This window comes from Eleutherodactylus coqui, chromosome 7 (genome assembly GCF_035609145.1).
Source record: "Eleutherodactylus coqui strain aEleCoq1 chromosome 7, aEleCoq1.hap1, whole genome shotgun sequence".
NCBI lineage: Eukaryota > Metazoa > Chordata > Amphibia > Anura > Eleutherodactylidae > Eleutherodactylus > Eleutherodactylus coqui.
Window position 1 is genome coordinate 31,011,533 of NC_089843.1, and position 21,371 is coordinate 31,032,903.

General features: G+C 42.0%; 1 protein-coding gene across 1 annotated transcript in view; it reads right to left on the minus strand.

Annotated features, from left to right (window-relative positions):
* Positions 1–4,857: 4,857 nt before the first annotated feature.
* Positions 4,858–21,371, minus strand: part of LOC136573472 (vomeronasal type-2 receptor 26-like) — a 60,317-nt gene continuing 43,803 nt past the window's right edge. The window contains exons 3-4 of the mRNA XM_066574764.1: positions 9,575–9,698; positions 4,858–5,765 (exon numbers count right to left, since the gene is read on the minus strand). Coding sequence (XP_066430861.1) covers positions 4,858–5,765; positions 9,575–9,698 — 1,032 coding nt within the window. The remainder of the gene's footprint in view (positions 5,766–9,574; positions 9,699–21,371) is intronic.

The window sequence follows — 21,371 nt, forward strand, 5'->3', positions numbered from 1 at the left end:
TTTTGTGACGGAGGTGGCATGGGATTGGAATAATTGAAACCCAACACTCCTTTGTAGGACTACAACTTCACTTTTGTGCATCATCAGTTTGGCTGCCTAGGACCACTAGTGCGCACAAAGCATTCACAAGCATCCCAGCTGTATACTGCATACTGTTACCGGTTCTATACAGTGTACTGCTACTGGTGTACAGAGAGTAGATAGGAACTAACACAAATCCTGTCATATTGCATTTTTATTTTGGCTGAAAGCATTTGCATAATAGGTCCAAGTGTTATATAATGCAGATCCAGAGGAAACACAAGACTACACATTTTACACTGTCTATTTTTGGCTGAAAGCATTTGCATAATAGGCCCAAGTGTTATATAGTGCAGATCAAGAGGACACACAGGACTGTACACATTTTACACTGACTATATTTGGCTTAATGCTGAATATATTTACGGGAATGTGGACACATACAGAGTGCATTCTTTGCTTTATTCAAAATAGTGCTTCACATAATCAGATAAGCGGAAGAACGTGTTTCAGCTTCACAGAGCCTTTTTCACCTTAATCTAAACGTCACTACCTGCTTATTTAAATACTAAAATTCATTAAAAACAGCTGATTCACTAACCCCTTGTATATGTGTGGTTTCATTGCTGCCTTATTCCCTTAAGACTGCTTTTTAACCACCTTTGCTGATAAACCCTTCAAATATTGATTGGACAGATATAGATGTTACATATTGCTTAAAATATTCGCATTATATATTGTATGTATTCCGCAAAATATACTTTGTTTGCATTTGTATCACAATGTGAATACAATTCACAGTTTTATTGGCTTTTTCAAATAACATACTATTATATATATATATATATATATATATATATATATATATATATATATATATATATATATACATTCTGTATTAGATATTGCAATAAATTAAATATAATAAAGCCTATGTTAAAAGTATTAAACATTCAATGATGCATATTAAATAACACCACCAATATAATTTTGGTTTTCGGAAAAGAATAGCATATGTCAAAGTGCGGTGTTCAGCACATTGGACAGCACAGAGGTAGAATGTCCGTGTGCTGTCCAATTCAAGTTGCACCTGAGAATTTTGAGCATAACTTTTTTTAACGCATGTACCTTTACTGAATGGATTGTGTGGATTATTTCTACAGCATCTAGAACAGGTCTGTTAAAATATCATCCACTATGCTACTACTATAAATGCTACATATTTTCTATGCAATGTGTTGCCCACTTCCTCCTGCTTCATGATGTTAATTTCTGTGCCTGCCTAATCATCTTCGCTTAGGGCTTCTTCAGATGGCCGTGATTTTGCAGATTTTCACGACTATGAAAAATGATGAAACAAAATCATTGATTCTTGCACAATATCACTAAACGCAGCAAGAAAAATAGGACTTGCCCTAACTTCCTTGCATGTAGTTTTTCTACATGCAAGAAAAGAGAGAGATAGAGAAAACTAAACAGATAAGCTTAGCAAGCATCAACCTCATGTGATTACATATGTCTACCGGTCGTGCCGTACACCCAATTCATTACCCACTTTTCCACTTGTTGTCTAAAATTCTACCCAGGACGGTATGATGGTAATCGGGGTTGGCTGCATCTACTCTTTATAGAGATTATTCCTTTATTCAAAAAAACATTTCATTACCCATTATTCTTTAAAAAGTGGAGATAGTCCTCCATTTCTTCTTGTATTTATTACTGGGGTCGTCCACCATCCTTTTACTATCTTGCTCACCTATTAGAAGTCAATGTGTGACCATTTATCAGGCCTTGTCACATGACTGGAAATGTAAGAGTTTTGTCAAGATAAGGTAGCCATTAGAGATGAGCAAGCATGCTCGGCAAGGTCAGTCTGAGCGTGTTTGGGGGGGCAGCGGGGGCGGGGGGGAGAGCAAAGGGGAGTGGGGGGGAGAGAGAGATCTCTCTCTCCCCCCGCTCACCACCGATGCCCCCCCCTCCCTACCATGCTCAGATGAGAAGGCAGTTACTCGAGAAGAGCGTTGCTCGCTTGAGTAACTGAGCTTACCGAGCGTGCTCGCTCATCTCTAGTAGCCATGTACAGGCAGACTATTTTAGGAGTTTTTCCTCTTGCTGCTGGGTTATTGTAGCATCTCTCATTTGCATTCCATATCTCGGCATCACGCATGGCCTTGTATGTTTCCTCACACCTATTAGTCAATCTCTACAGGGAGAAACTGTACCACTCCCAGCTCACATCATAGGCCGATCACCAAACCAGCCAGAAACCTACTGCACACTGACAAGGGGAAAAAAAACTAAAACCATCAGTCTGTACAAGGTTATATTTTCCTTTTCTGGTTTTAGCTCATATTCCCAGTCATGTCAGAAGGCTTGTTAAAAGGTTAGACACTTAATTGTAGGAATGCTACCTGGGTTTTAAGTCTTACATGCTGTAATTATACAATATTAAACACTTTTATATACAGAAAAAAATAAGTATTATACTGCAGAGGTGATTGTTTTATTGAGAAACTAGAAAAAATATATTTGTAGGCTTTTGCAGCACAGAGACCCTTCATTAGGAAGATAATATATGAATTATTAAAGAAAAGCATAATATTTAAATGTGGCATCAATATACATGTACACGGCATGATACAGCATTAAGGTTAGATCAACTAAACTGAGGTATTTTTCTTACAGAGTTAGGCCTTAGTCACACGGGTGTTTTTTCTCGCGATTTGCGGATCGCATGACGGATGCGCATCCGCAAATCACGTGACCGGGCCGAAAAATCGCCCAAAAAAACTGCTCCTAGCCGCGTTTCAATAGAAACGGGCCGGAGCTGTCCAGCGCATTGAATTCAATGGAGCCGGCAATACAGCCAGCTCCATTGAAAGCAATGGGCTGCCGGCGATCTCACGATGAATTGTCGGAAAGGGCTTAAATATATAAGCCATTCCCTGCAATTCATCCAGAAATGTGTAAAAATAAAAAAAAATATATATACTCACCTTGTCCCGGCAGACGGAGTTCAGCCGCGGCCTGCGGCAGTTCTCCTGAACTGCTCTCTGTAGTATTTAGCAGCCGGGGATTTAAAATCCCCGTCTGCTGAATGAACTGCCTCTGATTGGTCACAGCCTGACCAATCAGAAGCAGCTTTCACTCACACCCATTCATGAATTCATGAATGGGTGTGAGTGAGAGCTGCCCCTGATTGGTCCCTGCGCTGAGCCAATCAGAGGCAGCACTCACTCACCCATTCATGAATCGGTGTGAGTGAGAGCTGCCTCTGATTGAACAGGCTGTGACCAATCAGAGGCAGCTCATTTAGCAGGCGGGGGTTTTAAATCCCCGGCTGCTAAATACTACAGAGAGCAGTTCAGGAGAACTGCCGCCGGCCGCGGCTGAACTCCGTCTGCCGGGACAAGGTGAGTATATATATATTTTTTATTTTTACACATTTCTGGATGAATTGCAGGGAAGGGCTTATATATTTAAGCCCTTCCTGACAATTCATCCTGCGCTCACCCGCAGCCCATTGCTTTCAATGGAGCCGGCCGTATTGCCGGCTCCATTGAATTCGATGGGCAAACATCATTCTTCTCTGCCACAGCTGCTACAGCTGTGGCAGAGAAGAATGATTTGTCTACTATATGTTCTCAATGGGGTCGGCGCTGCTGCCGCCGGCCCCATTGAGCGCATATAGAGAAGAGAACAGGAATCGCAGATCGCAGATAGGTGCGATCTGCGATTTCTGTTCTATAATTTATCGGACGAGCGCATAAAAAGCGCTCATGTGTCCGATACCATTGCAAAGCAATGGTTTTATAAAATCGCCGGACGCATGCGCATGCGCAAATCGCGGCAAAAAACGCCCGTCTGACTAAGCCCTTAGTGCAATTTCCCATGAGCGTATCAACAAAAATGAATGCAGTGGAGCAACGTTTTTGTGACATGAAGAGGTTTTTTGTGTGTGTGTTTTAGAGCATTTTACTGAACTTTTGTGCACTGATGGGGACCTTTTATTTGGGCACGAAACGCACCCGTGCCGTGATTAAAAAGGCTGTGCAGCCTAAATAGTTGAAGGTGTGTTAGTTTTCTGTGAAATTGCGCAGAATAATGTGCAATTACGTAGGTATAGGGTGTACATTTTTGCCCCCCATAGACTCCTACGTGGCCTTAGTGCACAAATGCACACTAAAATAGAGCATGCTGTGTTTTCATTTTGCATGTGCAAAAACGAGAGTGAGGATAAACCCATTAAACAAAGAGTTCTATTCTCCTCGTATTGTGAATGCAAATTTTGAGCGGACAAATACACAAGTGGGAATAGATGAGATGAATCGGAAGAGGTTTGGGGCAATCTGAAGATGGCGTGAAGTGTAGATGTAGTGGGTCAATCATGCAGTGTGCAGAAGCACTGAACGGGGAGCTGTCACACAGGAGGAGAAGCAAGTGAGCCAGCGACATCTAATGAGGTTTTTTAAAAGACTGAAAAATCAGCTTAAACAACCGCAAACGATAAGTGATTGATATTTTCGCTTCACACTAAGCAAATATTGTTCACTTTTGGTTGTTTGAATACATTTTGAGCTATAATCGTTGTGTGGTATCATATCTACAACATTACTTTGTTTAACTTTTTCTCTACATGGCACCAAGCTATTTATTTCAAGGAAATGCGGGACTCCCTTTCTGGTAATCCGTGGGGGTCCCAGCAGTCAGATCCTCGCTGATCCATCAGTTTAAGCATATCTAGTGGACGGATAAAATTTTGAAAAGATCACCAAATAACTGGAATATCTGCTTAATGTTCAGAATCAATCCCTGATAGGGGGTAGTATTTTGCAGTCATTCCTTCCTTTTCTCCAGTAGGTTAGCTTTTATATTCTTTTGTGATTTAAATAAGATGATAAAACATTTTGGGAAAAACACACAACCTAAAAGTCCAGCACTGGACGCCATCACTGCAAATATCTCTACTGCCACCATATATTTCCCTTTGGTGCTCAGGTAAGCTGGGATCATGGAGATCCAGACACTACAGAACAGCAGTATGCTGAAGGTGATATACTTGGCCTCATTAAAACTGTCCGGTAATGTCCTCACCATGAAAGCCAGAACAAAGCTCACAGCTGCCAGGAGCCCCATATAACCCAACATAGAGTAGAAGCAGATATCTGAGCCTTCATTACACTGAATAATGATCTTCCCAGGATTAGACTCAGTGTCCAGGTCCTGGAATGGGGGAGAAACAGACAACCAGATAACACAAATGACAACTTGTATAGATGAACACAACAGCACTATGCTATAGGGCAGCTTCATGGTCAGCCATTTTCTCCAGGGGCTTCCAGGCTTGGTGGACTTAAAAGCTGCACAAACCATAATAGTCTTGGCAAGAAGTGAAGAAATTGCTACTGAGAAGAAAATCCCAAAACTGGTTTCCCGTAATCTACAAGTTACATCACTGGGTTGACCAAGAAACAAGAAGACGGAGAGGAAGCTGAGGATTATAGAGACCAGGAGGATGTAACTCAGGTTCCGATTATTAGCTTTAACAATAGGAGTGTCCCGATAGGAAATAAATATTGAAAATATGATGCCAGTCACAAGACATCCGAAGACCGAGAAACTAGAAAATACATAAGCCATTGTGTCATTTTGGTAAGAAATGCATTCCAGGACTTTGGGCAGGCATCGGTCTCTCTTCTCATTTGGCCATTCATCACTTTGGCATTTAATACAGTTATCAACATCTGTAGGAATATTTAATAAAATATTACACATTAAATCTATCTGGCTGATATGTATATCCATCTAAGAGAAACATCTCTACCACCATGTGGAAGCAAAATCACCTGATATGTTGGCTGTTTTAGTGAGGGTGAGGGCCAAAAAATGTTTCCAGAACTTGTTTCACCTTTTTAACTACCCCTCCTTTTGGGAAAGCGGGTACTGTGACTGCACAGCAATAACAGTTGAGTGACCCTCCTGACTCTTCTTCATCTCCAAGTGCTACTGCACTGGGTTCTGATGTTGTGCAACATCAATACCCAGTGTGCACATAATGTCCTGATGTTGGATAGCATCAGGTACCAAGTACAGTGGTGCACCTGGCTGAAAAGTAGGCAGTAGGGTAAACATATGCAGGGGTCTGATTCAAGTGGTTTGGTCTAGAGTCTGACTTATTCAGGGCGTCTAATCTGGGCTCTTATTAATTTTAGAATCTATGGGTGTGAATATATTTATGATTCTGGTCTGCAATCTGATTAACTAAGGAAGCTAAATATCTGATGAACAATGTGTTCCAACCAAAAATAGTGGTCAAAATAGTGTAAAGTGGTGTAGGGATCAATTGTAACGCTGGGATATCACTGAAAATAAAACAGTGCCCACGTATTGTCTCCTAGATCAAAAATTGTGTCAAGGAAGAAAACAGATGTGCTTCTTATTTTAAAAGTAATGTCATAAAATTTACAAGGAGAAATTTTGCCAGGCAAAACAACTCTCAAGCATGGACCTTCTACAAGGAACAGCTGTAGAGCTACAAAAAATGTGTTACACAAGGCAGCAGGTGTGCTGCTTCTCTTTACCCCCTAAAGACATGACCTATTTTGAGCTTAAGGACGCAATAATTTTTGGCGGATTTTCATCTTCATTTTTCAAGAGCCATAACTTTTTTATTTTTCCGTTGATGCGGCCGTATAAGGGCTTGTTTTTTGCTTAGCGAACTGTAGTTTTTATTATTTGCAATTTTGGGTACATAGACTATATTGTGAAACTTTTATTAACTTTTTTATGAAAGGCAGTGGCAATACAGGATGCCTGTAGGTGGAGTCCTGTTACCATGGCAACCGGCCGGGCTCTCTGTGATTATATCATTAAAGAGAATGTGTAAAAAAATCAGGATAGCGCTTCACGAGTAGGCGGGTCTCTAATAATGCAAAAACGGGCTAATAAAATCTTATGTAACTCACCTGGTGTTTAGTGAAGATCCTGTCTGTGGGATCTCCACTCACACCCCTTATCCAGATAAACCTTCAATACATGGTGCCTTTAGTTTCCTGGTGTCCTGTCGGGCCAGTCAGCTGGGGAGCCGCGTGCATCCTCCGTCTCTCAGCCAGAGAGCCGCTCAGAAAAAAGTGTCCTAATATAATAAACAATGGATCCGCGCTCCGAGAACTAAAGCTTCTTTTTTCCTTTAAAATGGTTTATTTCTACACACAACGCGTTTCGTCCTTCTGTGAGGACTTTAAAATGTTTTTCACATTTTTTGTTATGTGAAGATGGATCTGTTTGGTTTTATTAAGGATCAATTTGATACATGATCCAAAGTAAGTGCAGCATGCTTTTGCTGTGAGCACAAAAACATTTGTGGAGACCGTCAGTCTGTTCATCAAACTGGGTCTTAATAGAGTTGTTTGAAATACATGGAACACATCGTGCGCTCCATGTAAACGTTATGTGAGGGAGGATTTGCCAGCCCCCTCTCCTCAGTACGAGGTCCGCTCTCCGGTTTATCCCGACCGGCTGAAATTTGTAAGTAATTACAACGTGTTCCTATATATGTATGAGATTTTTGTATTATATGTATAAGCTTGAGAAAGGTGTATGTGTTTCACCGTAACGCGTAGCTGTATGGATTAAAAGTGATTTATCTTCACCGATGAGCGCAAAGTATACTTTTTTAAATCGCATATGAAAATCCTGGTACCAGTCTATTTTAGGATATAGGGATAAGTCTAAAAATAAAAGTATTCTACAACATAAACCAAAATTGAGGAGCTTATTTCCCTTTATACCCTGTACACTATAAGTGTTTACAATCTGCACTCCATCTGGTTAACCTCTCAGTGTCAGCCCTAAACTAACTTAGGCCTTCTGTGTACCCCTGGTGGGGCATATAAATCATAATTGGAAAGTAAGAGTAGTTCTCGTTGGGATTAACACTATTGGTTATTTAAACCCATGTACATCTTTATGTTTGTATGTGCATATTTGTATTGTGGTCTCCACTAGCGCTAAATTTTAAAATCTTTATTATTAAAGGTTATATTTTAGTCTGAGTTGATATACCTAGTCAGGTTCTCTACAGTGAGTTGTATTCCAAACGTATATTATCCCAGCAAGTTACCATGATGCCTATAACATCACATTTCTCTTCCTGCTTCAGGAGACCAAATTCTCCTTGACTGTTTGCCATGCTCTTTACCTCTGTGTAGAAACATTTTAGTTTGTGATCGGTATCTCTTGCTCCTCTACTTTCCTTCTGAATTTGTTGTCTTTGTTCTTTATTTCCACTTCTAATAGCGAGGTTCTCAAATGTATTCCTTAGCTGTATATTTTTGCCAGGCCTTTCACTTCCCTTTGCATATTGTTCTAGTTTACTACCCTGTGCCTTTACTGAAGGCTGTGATGGGCTGAAAAAAAGTATTCCAGACCTCTTCTAGACTTCCTCTGCCACTGGTGGTGGTGCTGCTTTGTTGAATTCCTCCTCCACCACCATCACCGACACGTCCCCTGCCCCTTACTGTCTTCATTTTTCCTGTTTATTTATTTATTTTTGTTGGTTTTATAGTTTGCTCTTTAGTGCAGTTTTTTTTGCTACTTATTAGCTAACTTTTTAGTTTGCAGAAAACCACTGTTAGCTGCATATGGCCTGCAATTAATTGATTGACATTCAAGGCTGCTGGCATGCACTGTGTGTATTTGTTGTTTCCCTTTCTGTTTTTTTTTTCTTTAATATTAATGAAAAAACACCACCAACTAAATAAGCTGCAATGCCTTGGAGGCACAATATGTGAGAATGGAAAGGCACAGACTATAGCTTGTATCATTGTGAGCTGTCTCTGTTTTTCATAGCATAATTGAACTCATCAAACCCCACTGCTAGTTGTAAGGTCTGCAAAACATTTATAGTGGCTGGACTAGCAATTTTGATTGACATCTGAGGTCACAAACAGGGAACTGCAATATTCTCTGCAAAAAAAAGCGTATTTTGCTGCTATATATATTGACAGCAGCAGAAATATACTTTCTCGCTAAGTACAGGCCACATTTTGTACAGCCATATAAACGTGATGCAGTAATTTTCTCTGCTCCCTGCAACAGAACACCATTTAAGATCTCTGTTGGTATACAAGCTTTCACAACCAGTAGCAATATATCCACTGTAGAATATATATCCCTATTAACAACAGACCATGTGTTATATAGGCACATAAATATGATCTAGCTTCTCTTTTCTGTCCTTAAAAATAAAATGGCCATTGGTTACACTATACCTATGGAATATATGGCTAGGCTATGTGGTACAGGAATCCAATGAAATTGCTGCTCACATGCAAGATGGAGAACACATTTTGTAACATCAGCAATGCAGCCTGGCTGCTGATTGGCTACATGTAGATCGCAAACAGCAGACATTATGGGTTATTTAATTTCCCCTGCAATTTGAACCAAGAATCCGTTCGGAATAAGCACATTCAATTTTGTGGAAATTGGGATGAGCAACATTAATCATTATCACTGATTACACAGTCCTACGGCTCATACTACCATGTACCAGTAATATTGGATATCTCTCCTTCTGAACATGGCACGCAGTCGTAGCAGCAGGTATGGATTGTTTCTCTTGCCTTTTTCCTGCTTCCAGGTAAACATTGGTCTGAGCAGCGGGATACTGGGATCTGTAGGAAAAGATATGAAAGATAAGAATCTACAGTGAGAGTTTTGACAAACGAGCATGTAACGTAATACGCTCACTCTTGCACAATTTTTTTTGCGCTGTTAAGGAGTGTATTTAGTGCTCATGTCTGAGCAGATATGGAGCGTGTCTACACAGGCACCACTCATTCACGTGGGGGAATTATCCGCCCTGATTTGAAAGGCTAATTTGCCTAAAGAGGTACCAGTTATCCTGGGTATGCACTGTGTTTAGTGCATACCCGCATGAGTAGGTGTGTGTGCTTGCGCACCTCCCAAGGACTTCTGTAAAACTCTTTGGTGCACAAATATGCATAAGGTAGGGCAGGTCCTATTTTTTGCGTCCGCAAAAAGAACGGGTGTATCATGCTCATCTGGTTAAGCCATCAGAAATACAAAATGCAGATGTATGATAAAGGTTTAAAGTTCAGGACAAGTTGAGAGATGGCGCAAAATGATTGCAGGTGAAGACAGATTTCACATGAATTCTCTGCATCACAACTTTACTGTTATTAATACGGTAATCTTTAGATATTATCACTCCATGGGAGGGCACTACAATTTTTATGATCATAGACCTAACTTTGCATAACTGTCAAATTCTAGAACATTCTTAGGGCTTATTCAGACGACCATATATCGGCCTGCGTAAATACCCAGCCGATATACGGTCGTCTGAATAAGCCCTAAGAGAGCATATGCTTCCTCCATGGTGTAAAACTAATCTACAATTGTTTTTTTATATTCTTCTTTATACTAACAGGGGCATTTACCTAGAGCTTTATTCCAGAATTCTGATTTATGTAATTTTTTGTTTATTGACACATTCAAAGCCCCTAAAAAATTATTTTTTTTTGTCAATGGAGCTGTGAAAGGCCTCATGTCCACGGGGAAAATTTGGCCCGCTACAGATCTCCATAGAGAATCCGTAGCGGGTCCCTCCAGCCCCGCGGACATGAGGCATTAAAATAAGAATTTAAAAGAATTAACTCATCCGCAGCGGGCCGGGCACCACTTCTCTTCCTCACAGCCGGATCTTCTTTCTTCGGCCGGCGGATGAACTTGGCACGCCGGCGACATGTCAGCAGCGTGCCGCGCGCATGCACTGGGCACATTCGCCGTACTGAAGCAAGAAAGATCCGGCCGTGAGGAAGAGAAGACGTGCCTGGCCCGCTGCGGGTCAGTTATTCTTATTTTAGGTCTCCCGCGGATCCGGACGGCTTCCTTAGGCTTCAATAGACCGGCACGAAAATGGAGCATGTTGCGTTTTTTTACATGCTCCATTTTTTTAAAATTCACTTTTATTGACCATCCGCGGGTATTTATCTACCCGCGGGTGGTCAATGCATCCCTATGGGGTGCGGATCCGCGGGCGGGAGAAGAGTTAAAATCCGCTGCGGATTTTAATTCTTCTTTTGCCCGTTGACATGAGGCCTAAGAGTTTTTTTCTCTTCTGTGAGTTGAGTTGTAGTTTATAATGGTGTCCTTTGTTGATCTCTGTGATGTTTTAATTTATTTTTTCATGGTGTGCACTTTGTTAGTTAAATAATGTACAAATATTTTTTTATGGGTCATTATGAATGCAGTGATGCCACTAGGATTTTTGTTTATTTTATGTTCTTTCTTTTACATAGAAAGGGCAGGCTCATACAAGCGTGTGCTAAAACGATCAGTATATAACACAGAATTTAGCCGCAGTGTAGACCCACATATTGCCATGTATGGCAGTAATTTTTGGCTACGCATGACATCGTATCTCAGCTATGCTGCCATGCTCAGGCTTCCTGGTTTCATTTTTTTTTTCCCACTCTGTCGCTTAGCGACTTTGCATGCAAACACCACACATATGCAATATGTACAGCATTTTGTAAGCATCCATAGAAAACACAAGGGCTCTATTGCATGTTGTACATGGTAAGATAGAACATGCTGTATTCTTGTTTACTTGCGTATTATATGCAATGAAAAATGCTAGTGTGAGTGTAACAGTGAAAATCAATGTATTTAAATTGATGCAATGTACCATGTATTATACGTGCATTATAATATGCAATTTAAATACCCTCATGTGAGCCTGCACTAAAGGTGGAAAAGTGAGGTTTGACGTTTTTCTTTTTACAATTTTTTAATACTCTAAACTTTTAAGTTTTGTTCTACTAGACAGCCTATAATCCTCATAGGCCAGTGATGGCAAACCTTTTAGAGACCGAGTATTGCATCTTACCGTTGCTGGATTGGAGCCACATGTGCAGTAGCCAAGCCAGTCACAGGCGAGTAGTCAGAATAGCCGAGAGTTGTTATTGGGAAGTCATGGTATGCAGTACAAATGGATGAGACAGAAGCGTAGTCAATAGAAGCCAAAGGTCAGCAGCAGAAGGCATTGGTATGCTTATAGAGCAGCCAGACGAGGAGGAGCTTGATCAAGGTGGTGAAACACAAAACTCACACATTGAAGGAATGGCAGGGCTGGGATTATATAGGAAGTGCAATTAGGAACAGGGGAGCGGTCAGGACCAGGAGGCAGGAACTAAGTAACTGAGAAATACAGAACAAGGCTAGGTTTCAGCAAGGGAACTGTCCAAATTCTGGATAGCCTAGCGGAGAGAGCTGCTAATTGGAACACAAGAGGTTGTGGGTTTGGGCCCTGACACTGAATGCCCAAACTGCACCCAAAACCCACTTATTTATCACAAAGTGCCAACACGTCAGGGGTGGGGCTTATCACAACGTATGATTTCACCTTTGTCATTATAAAAAGGAAAGGGATGTTTCAAAACAGACAGGGTGCAGATTTTGACTGCTTTTTGGATGCAGAAATGCTATGCAATTTGCCCTGGAAATTTCCGCTGATGACATTTTGCAGCATTTCAGCCACATGTAAACATACCCTAGTAGTAATAGTGACCCCCACAGTGCCCTCAGCAATAATATTGACCTACACAGTGGCCTTAGTAGTAATAGTGTCCACCAAAGTTGCCTCAGTAGTAATTGTGACCCCCAAGTGGCCTCACAGTAATAGTGGCATTCACAGTGGCCCCAGTAGTAATAGTGACCCCCAAAGTGGTTTCAGTAGTAATAGTGACATCCTACAGTGGTCTCAGCAGTAATAGTGACCACCCCACAGCAGCCCCAGTAGTTATAGTGACCACCATAACAGCCTTAGCAGTAGAAGAGACCCCCTACAGTAGCCTAAGCAGTTATAGTGACCCCCGCAGTGGCCCCAGCAGTAAGTGTGACCCCCAGAGTGACCTCAGTAGTAATAGTGACCCCCACAGCGGAAAAGTGGTTATGCTAATAGCATCACCTATATCAGCCCCAGCAGTAATAGTGGCCCCTAAATATGGAGGGCTCTGTGTGCCATAGGTTCGCCATCACTGTCATAGGCCATCATAGCAGGTAAATCCAGAGGCCATATTCAAGCCTCTGGGTACCGTAGCAACCCATCTGAACCCCATGATCACATTATGGGAACTCAATGGGTTAGAGAGGGAGCAGCCTCCCTCTGATAGCCTTTTGCATACTGCGGTCACACTGACCACAGCATGTAAAGGGTTAAACAGTGGAGATCAGAGGCTTATCTCGTCCCCGTTGTTTGAGCAGGTTCCAGACCCTCATCCAGCAATCGAGCAACCACTCTCCCTGCATGGAAAACCCATGCCAGACTTGTGATGCAGCTGCCAACAAAAGTGGATGCATCAGAATAAAACTCCTCAGGGGCCATCGCCAAAAGACGTATGGGTGGTTATTAAGGGGTTAAATATGCACACACACGCACACACACACATACACACTTATTGGAGGAAAAAATATAATGCACCTAGAAGGGGTAGGCAGAGTCGAATAAAACATATGTGTAAATGTAAGAGCTGTTTCACACTGGCATAGCATTTTTTGGTCAGCTGTGTCATGGCCACAGCGTGACCAAAAAACGAGTGAACTGACATACAAATCTGCTGTTTGTGCGCCCGTTCAGAAGGCCCGGGTTTGGCGCATATACGCTGAGCGCGCGATGCTGTCTGGCAGGGCGTGACAATTTAGCTCTGCTAAACTGCTTCCACCTTTCCAACCCCTCTCAGCAAGGAAGGGGGGGGGGTGCGGGGAGGGGGCTAGTGTGCTAAGCTCCCACCTACTCTCTGCTCCTTGTTGGCTGCCAACAATAGGAGGGGGTGGGATGAGGCAGAAGCTTAGCAACTAGCTCCCACCCCATCCCACCGCCTTCCTCCCACCTCCCTTCTCCAGCAACTACCATATGCTCCCATAGAAGTCTATGGGAGCCGCCGCGGTATTCTGGCTGGGAAGATAGTTTCTGAACTATCTTTTCTGGCTGATTTAAAAGTGCCCGGCCAAAATGCGCTCCGTATGCGCTATCTTGGCCGGCTGGGTGCTTTTACGCCATGGTAATACGCCCATTTGAACTGATGCATTGTAAACCAATGCATCAGATGGGCAGCGTATATCGGCCAAGTGTGAAAGCGCAGCAGAATATGCTTATGTGAATGAAGCCTAATAGTGAAATATGTAAGTGATTACAATAATAGAGTTAAAGGATACATTTATTGGGGAAAATTGTATATTGCTTGGAGTCATACCGGTTCCATATTTTATCCGGAAAACATTTGCCTATAGAAATTGCATTTGGGCCTCTAGACACATTCATAGGCTGCTAAAGCTGGTATTCCATCTGTTACCATTAATGCTCAATTGGCAATAAATCTAGGGAGAGCAAGGATGTGGCAACCTGGATGACACATTCCTGAATCACCCTACTAAAAAATGCCTGTTGGAAGCCCTGCCATGAGTGTTAACATATGTGGATGCAGGATTTCCGACACACATCACGGAGTTATTAATATCTCTCATATCACTACTAGGGGAACCCGATCGTGATATGCAATGGCTCCCTCGATCATGACAACTGATGTTTAGCGGAGTCATACAGATAACGTGAACTGTAGGCGCAGTTTCATCCTGTGTTTTCCTTCCTGACCTCCAGAATTTGTCTTTCCTGCACTGGTGTGAGAATTTGCCTACTCTTCAAGTAAAGTTCCAGTTACTGATCTTCCCAATGACTGAGGTTGTCAAGTACTTATGTGTGAACTCTATTCTTCTTCCCGTCAAACATCCTGCGGAGCAAGGAACGGTGGCATCACGCATGACATAATTCTTCAGGTCAACCACACTGTTTATTCAGGTAACTGTTGCCCAAGCATTGCCTGGAAGAGGCTTGGCAGCACCTTGGCCAAGGTCGCACATGTCTTTGCAGGGAGCAGTTAGTAGAGCACCGTGGCAAGTGCTATACCAACCCCCACCACCTACTCAGCATTGGGTCTTGAATCTTGGTCGTTGCACTAGTACTACACATGTCACTTGTACTACACTTCACTTTTTCTAGGCATATCACCTGCAATACAGATGTTACTAGCACTGCACATGTCACTTGTATGAGGCAAATCACCTGTACTGCACATGTTACTAGTACTACACATGTCACTTTTACTAGGCACATCACCTGTACTAAACATGTTAGTAGTACTACACATATCACTAGTACTACACGTCAATTGTAGTAGGCATATCACCTGTGCTACACATGTTACTAGTACTACACATGTCACTTGTACTAGGCATATTACCTGTACCGCATGTTACAAGTACTACACATGTCACTTGTACTACCATTTCACTTGTACTACACACATCCTTGCACTATGCATGTCACTTGTTTTAGGCATATCACCTGTACTAAACATGTCCCTTGTACTATGCATGTACCTTGTACTAGGCATATCACTTGTACTAGGCATATCACTTGTACTAGGCATCTTACTAATAAGGGAGATGGAAGAATGCCTCCACAGTGCCACCTATTGGAAGGCATTCCTTCAAGCCAAAGTCAGACTCTTTATACAACGCAGAGATTTTTACTTGTGCATGTTACTTGTACTAGATATGTTACTTGTACTATGTATTTTACTTGTACTAGGCATGTTGAGAAGGATACATATATATCCTTGTAGGTAGAAAAGAAAACACTGGAATATATACATTTATATAGATATAGTTATGTGCCTTTCTTTTTATATGTATACTAACTTTATTCTCATATGTACTAACTCTATGAAAAACGTAATACTTCGCCTTATACCAGATATTCCAAAGGCCTTGCCAGGCGAAGACAAAATGTACAGCAAAGAAGAACCAGACACAAGGCCGTGTACTTGGCCGTTTTCCCAGAAGCGCCATAGCAAGATAACGACTGTTCAACTACGTACATAACTTTCACTGTCTCAGGCCGGAAATCCGGACTTCCCATATATGGTTATGCTGTGAATTTTAGCCAATGAGCCCATCACCCATTGCTAGTGATGAGACCAAAGGGTATAAGATCTCATGTAATCTGTAATAAAGGGGCAGCGCAGTCATGTCCCCGTGTGAGGAACTATACCAGACCTCCGTGTGGTGTTTTCTTCTTTACCGCCGGCAGCGGGGCAAGTGGGGTGTGCCTGATTGGTGCTGTACGTAAGAAATTTTACCCCGACAATTTGGCGCCCAACGTGGGGCGGTAAAACCGGAGCTGTACAACGCAGTCCACCCGGATCCACGCCACAGGGAAGCCGTCCTGCTGCAAACCGAGCCTGATCTACTCACAGAACTCCAGGTAACACCAGCATATATTTATGTTGTGTTTTACACTGCGAGTCTTGCAGCAGGAGGGACTATCTGTGTTTTGTGACCGGACGGGTTGGGTTAAGAGTTCTACACGGTAACTCGTGTGGGCTTCGGGTTTGCCATCACGGACCACTGACCGTGATATGCGCACCAATCGCTCACCCAGGAACTAGTCTGTAGTCTATTTGTTGTTGAAGTCCGTAGTGTTTTAACGATACTGAAGGTTGTTTGTTGTATCTGCAGAATTTTTTTTCCTCTTACTTTTCATTTTGTCTCATAGAAGAAGGGACCCTCGATTTTAGTTTAGTTAGTTAATGGTTTAGCTGAGGAGGAGATGCACTCTATGAGATAGGTCTCATAGAAAAAGGGACTCTCGGTTGTTTTGCCTTAGATATGGGGCTAATGATTTGATTTCAGAGAGATGCATTCTGTGAGGCTGGTTCCATAGGAGAAGGGACCCTCGGTTGTTTTGCCGGTATATAAGGGGCTGACAATTTGGAATTAAGAGGGATGCATTCTACGGAGCGTGTTATTATTATCATTGTTGTTCTAATATGCGTAAGACCTTATTAAAGAAGACAGAGCCCCTCAAGGGCTGCCGCCGTGCGGATGAATTTGTAAACTGTAAGAAAACTCTAATGAAAATGTGTGACATCGACCCGCACGGTAGATTGCAAAAATGGTGTCTGGGAGGAGGTCTTTAGGACCAAGAAGCGTGCCTTGAAAGACCAAGGTTTGCTAGAAAGTGCTGGAGTGAGAAGCAGAGAGACAGTCAGAGAAAGTTAAGTATGTACACGTATTAAGAAAGTATCCGTAAGTGAAAGGTTGAAAAGTACAGTAAGTGATCAAGAGGGTGTCGGGAGAGTGTCTATTAAAGGTTACATTGGCAGTTAGGTAGGGAGAAAGTGCTGAAGGAACAAGCAAAGTCGAGAAGAAAGTTACAATGCATGTGATTTGTTGGCAGAGAGAAAGAAGAAAAGGTGTATAATACAAGATAGATAATAGATATAGATATATATGTGTGTATATATGTATATACTGTATGTGCAAATAGTTAACTGAGCTTGCTTTTAGAAGAGAAGGGTTTGTTTATGTGAAGCTGCAGCTTGTGTTTAGTTTTCAAGGTCAAGCGATAAAGCAGAGAGAATGAAATAATGACCCTGGAAAAAATATCTGCTTGCTTAAATGGAATGGAGGCTTGAAATGAATTTAATTAATTATACTGTCTTACAAGGCAGGAAATATAGCAATTTCTAAGGTATATTCTTACTTATACAGGGGTTGAAAATGAACATGTTGCAAGGTCCCAGCATATGTGTTAATTATGAGTTCAAATGCAGGGAATAGTTAAACTAAAACAACTCAGTCAGTGAATGCATATTCGGAGAGATAACAGTTGGTTTTACAAAGGTGGGGGCTTTCAGATTTCACTCCAAACTCAGGGTCACAGAAACTAAAATACTTTAGCATATAATAGCTTTAGTAAATAAGAAAGATAGAATGTCTCAGTCACTCAGCAAATTTTTTTTCACATAATTTGTCAAAGATAGCGCTCATTCACAATCTCATCTCAATAGAATCATGTACTTTATAACATTATAGCACTCACCTCAATGTTTTTCAACTGATGTATGTTTGTTTGTCAAACTTTTTTTGTCTGTGCATCTGTATGTACTGGTACACCTTCAATGGGGGGTGACGGGGCAGACTTGAGAGCATGGATGGATGAGAGTTAGTGACCAGTGTTCAAATGTGTGATGCAGATATTGACTAGGGATGGAGGTCCCCCCCATGCATGGGACTTTGCTTGGTTGTGGTGTGGATGCTTAGACTGTTAAGCTGAAATGAAGGTTTGAAAAAAGACGCACGCAGCCAGTATCGAAGGGGTGGAGCTAGATGATGTAAAGGACGTAATGTTTCATCCCTCTTGTCCACAAGGGAGGGGGTGAGGATCTTGAGCAGCTAGTAAAAGTTTTTTTTTCTCTCTCAAATTTGATAAGACATTGCAGGCAGGAACAGATTAATAATGAATTTGCTTAAAGGAATATCACATTTCAAATATTAACAGGTGTTTGTAGATTATTCTGCCCTGATGTAACTCATGTCTCTGCTATTGGTGCTAACATCTTACAGGCCTTATCTGCATCCATCAAATCTTTTTACAATGCTGTACTAACTTGAACCCGGCTACTATTCTTCCAATTGAGTACCCTGGTTCCAAGGTAGGGGGAGGAGAAGGCATAGGTTATCTAGGTATTGCAAATCAGCCATTTTTAAATTTTTTGCAAGCCATTTTTAAATTTTTAAATTTTGTGCAACAAGATTCTGATCTTTTTGAAATAGAATATCAGTTTGATTGTCTAGCAGTGATGCAACAAGAAAATTTAAGTTTTAAAAAAGCCCTTGTTAACAATGCATATTTTGAGTTGTTTTTTATAGATGGTACCCAAGGTGATTGACAACTCCACTCCGGTTATGCAGTGGTAACACAACATGACACGGTAAAAGCAGAACCTCTGCCTCCGCATGTCTCAGCACAAGAAGCGGAATTAAAAGCACTCACGGAGGCGTGTAGAGTGGCCACAGGTAAGATGGCAACCATTTACACTGACTCCCGGTATGCATTTGGCATAGCTCATGATTACGACCCAACATGGAAGGCCAGACAGTTTTTTACCTCAGCAGGACAGCCAATTAAGAATGATGCAGCGGTGCAGAGCCTCACGGAGGCTCTACTTCTACCTGACAAGGTGGAAAGCTCACACCAATTCCTACACCGGAGAAACGAGAGGCAACACCATCACAGATCACACAGCAAAGGCAGCGGCCCTCAAGCCGTGGAAGAACAGAAGAAAAGAAGAATTTAACAATAACTTTGGACTTTGACAAAACTTTGGACTTTGACAAAAACTTTGGACTTTGATAAAAACTTTGGACTTTGATAAAAACTTTGGACTTTGATATGCTAAAGACTTTACAGTTACAAGCCAGCAAGGAAGAAAAGGAAAAATGGACTAAAAAGGGACGGCATATGGTGAACAGTCAACAGCACTTGCCTACCACAGTCCCTGTGCCCCATGATGGCCCAGCTAATGCACGGAAAGACGCACCTCTCAAAGCAGCAATGGTGTCGACGCTTGAACGAGGACGGGTTGCTCCTGGGTTTTCTGTAGCTGCTGCATCATTTGTCCAATTTTGCATGATCTTTGCCATAAGCAACAGGGCAGAAGTAAATTTGCCACATCACACTTGCCTAGGCCACTCTACCCATTTCAGGGATTGCAAATTGGCTACACTCAGCTCCCACTTGTTGGGAAGTATGAATATGTGCTTGTTGTTGTTGATGTTTTTCAGGTTGGAGACCTACCCTGTTACCAAAGTAAATAAGCAGGTAACCGCACAGAAGCTCATGAATGAGGTAATCTGCAGATATGGGGCACCGGAAGTGATTGAGTCAAACAAAGGTACACACTTCACAGGTGAAATAATGCAACACATCATGTCTGATTTGGGTATATTCCAGGCTTTTCACACACCCTACCATCCGCAGAGTAGGGGGAAAGTAGATACAAAAGACAATAGAGGAAATGGGCAAATCTTGAATTGAGTGTCTTCCATTAGTTTTTCTTTTTCGTAGGAGGATACATGCCACAGTATCAGAGTTTGGGGAATGATTCTCTTGTTAATTTTGTCCTAGGCCTCTCCAAGGAATTGTCAATAATGCATTCTGCAGTCTCTGCTTTTCTCCCAGGTCCTACAGATGAGTGTCACAATCTAAAACCAGGTGACAGGGTCTATGTGAAAAAAGTTTGAGAGAGAAACCCTGTTTGAATGTCCCTACCAGATGCTGCTTACCACCCCAACTGCAGTCAAGCTCGAAGGAAAGCCCACTTGGATCCACACTTCGCACTGAAAAAAAAAACTCATGATCCTACATATCCTTTACATGCTATAATGTGTTACAATTCCTCTAACACACACCTTTGACTACTGTACACTAGCCCCCTGTTTCAGAACAAATTAATACGAGCAAATGTGCAATATGAAGACTACACTGAGGGTAAGAATCCAACACCGCATCGTGCTAAGAGAGATGTTGACACTCAAGGTGGTAACTTTGATCCACATGTATACATAGATGTTATAGGAGTGCCAAGGGGGGTGCCAGATGAATTTAATTCTAGAGATCAGGTTAAAGCAGGTTTTGAGTCCTTATTTGCTATTGTCACTGTTAATAATAATGTAGATTGGATGAATTATATCTATTACAATCAGCAGAGGTTTGTAAACTACACCAAGGATGCTTTTGCAAGGGTTAGCTGACCAGTTAGGGCCCACTGCATCCATGGCCCTAGAGTGGCCCTGGATATGATTTTAGCAGAAAGAGTTGGGGTATGTAACTTCCTGTATGTGTATTATCCCTTTGATCAAAAAGAGTATGAGTAAGGGACTGGACAATGTGACACCAACATTTCCCTTGTTTGAAAAAGATGAAGAGCCAGTTCCGATAATGACAACCAGATACGTTACCAGAAGAATGGAGAAATGTACTAGTACTGCGCCTGCCCCGATCTCATAAGATGGACTGTCAGTGGAATTCCCATTTGCCTAGGGATAGTGCAGAAGACCTTAGGTTCCGGCGAGGGCACACCCTGTGGGGTGTTAACTTGTACAGATAGAGGGTATGGATGCCCGGAAATAAGCCCAGGGAATCCATGGCCTCCTTCTGAGGTGAGGTAGGGATCCCCCCCCTCCTAGGAGTAGGGCCTTACGGGCAGTGGAGAAACCCTGACGCAAGGGAGAGGCGACCGAGGGAGAGTGCGAGGCCTGGTGCTTGATCTCAGTCTTAAGTTTTTAGGGGGGTTTGAGAAGAATACATATATATCCTTGTAGGTAGAAAAGAAAACACTGGAATATATACATTTATATAGATATAGTTATGTGCCTTTCTTTTTATATGTATACTAACTTTATTCTCATATGTACTA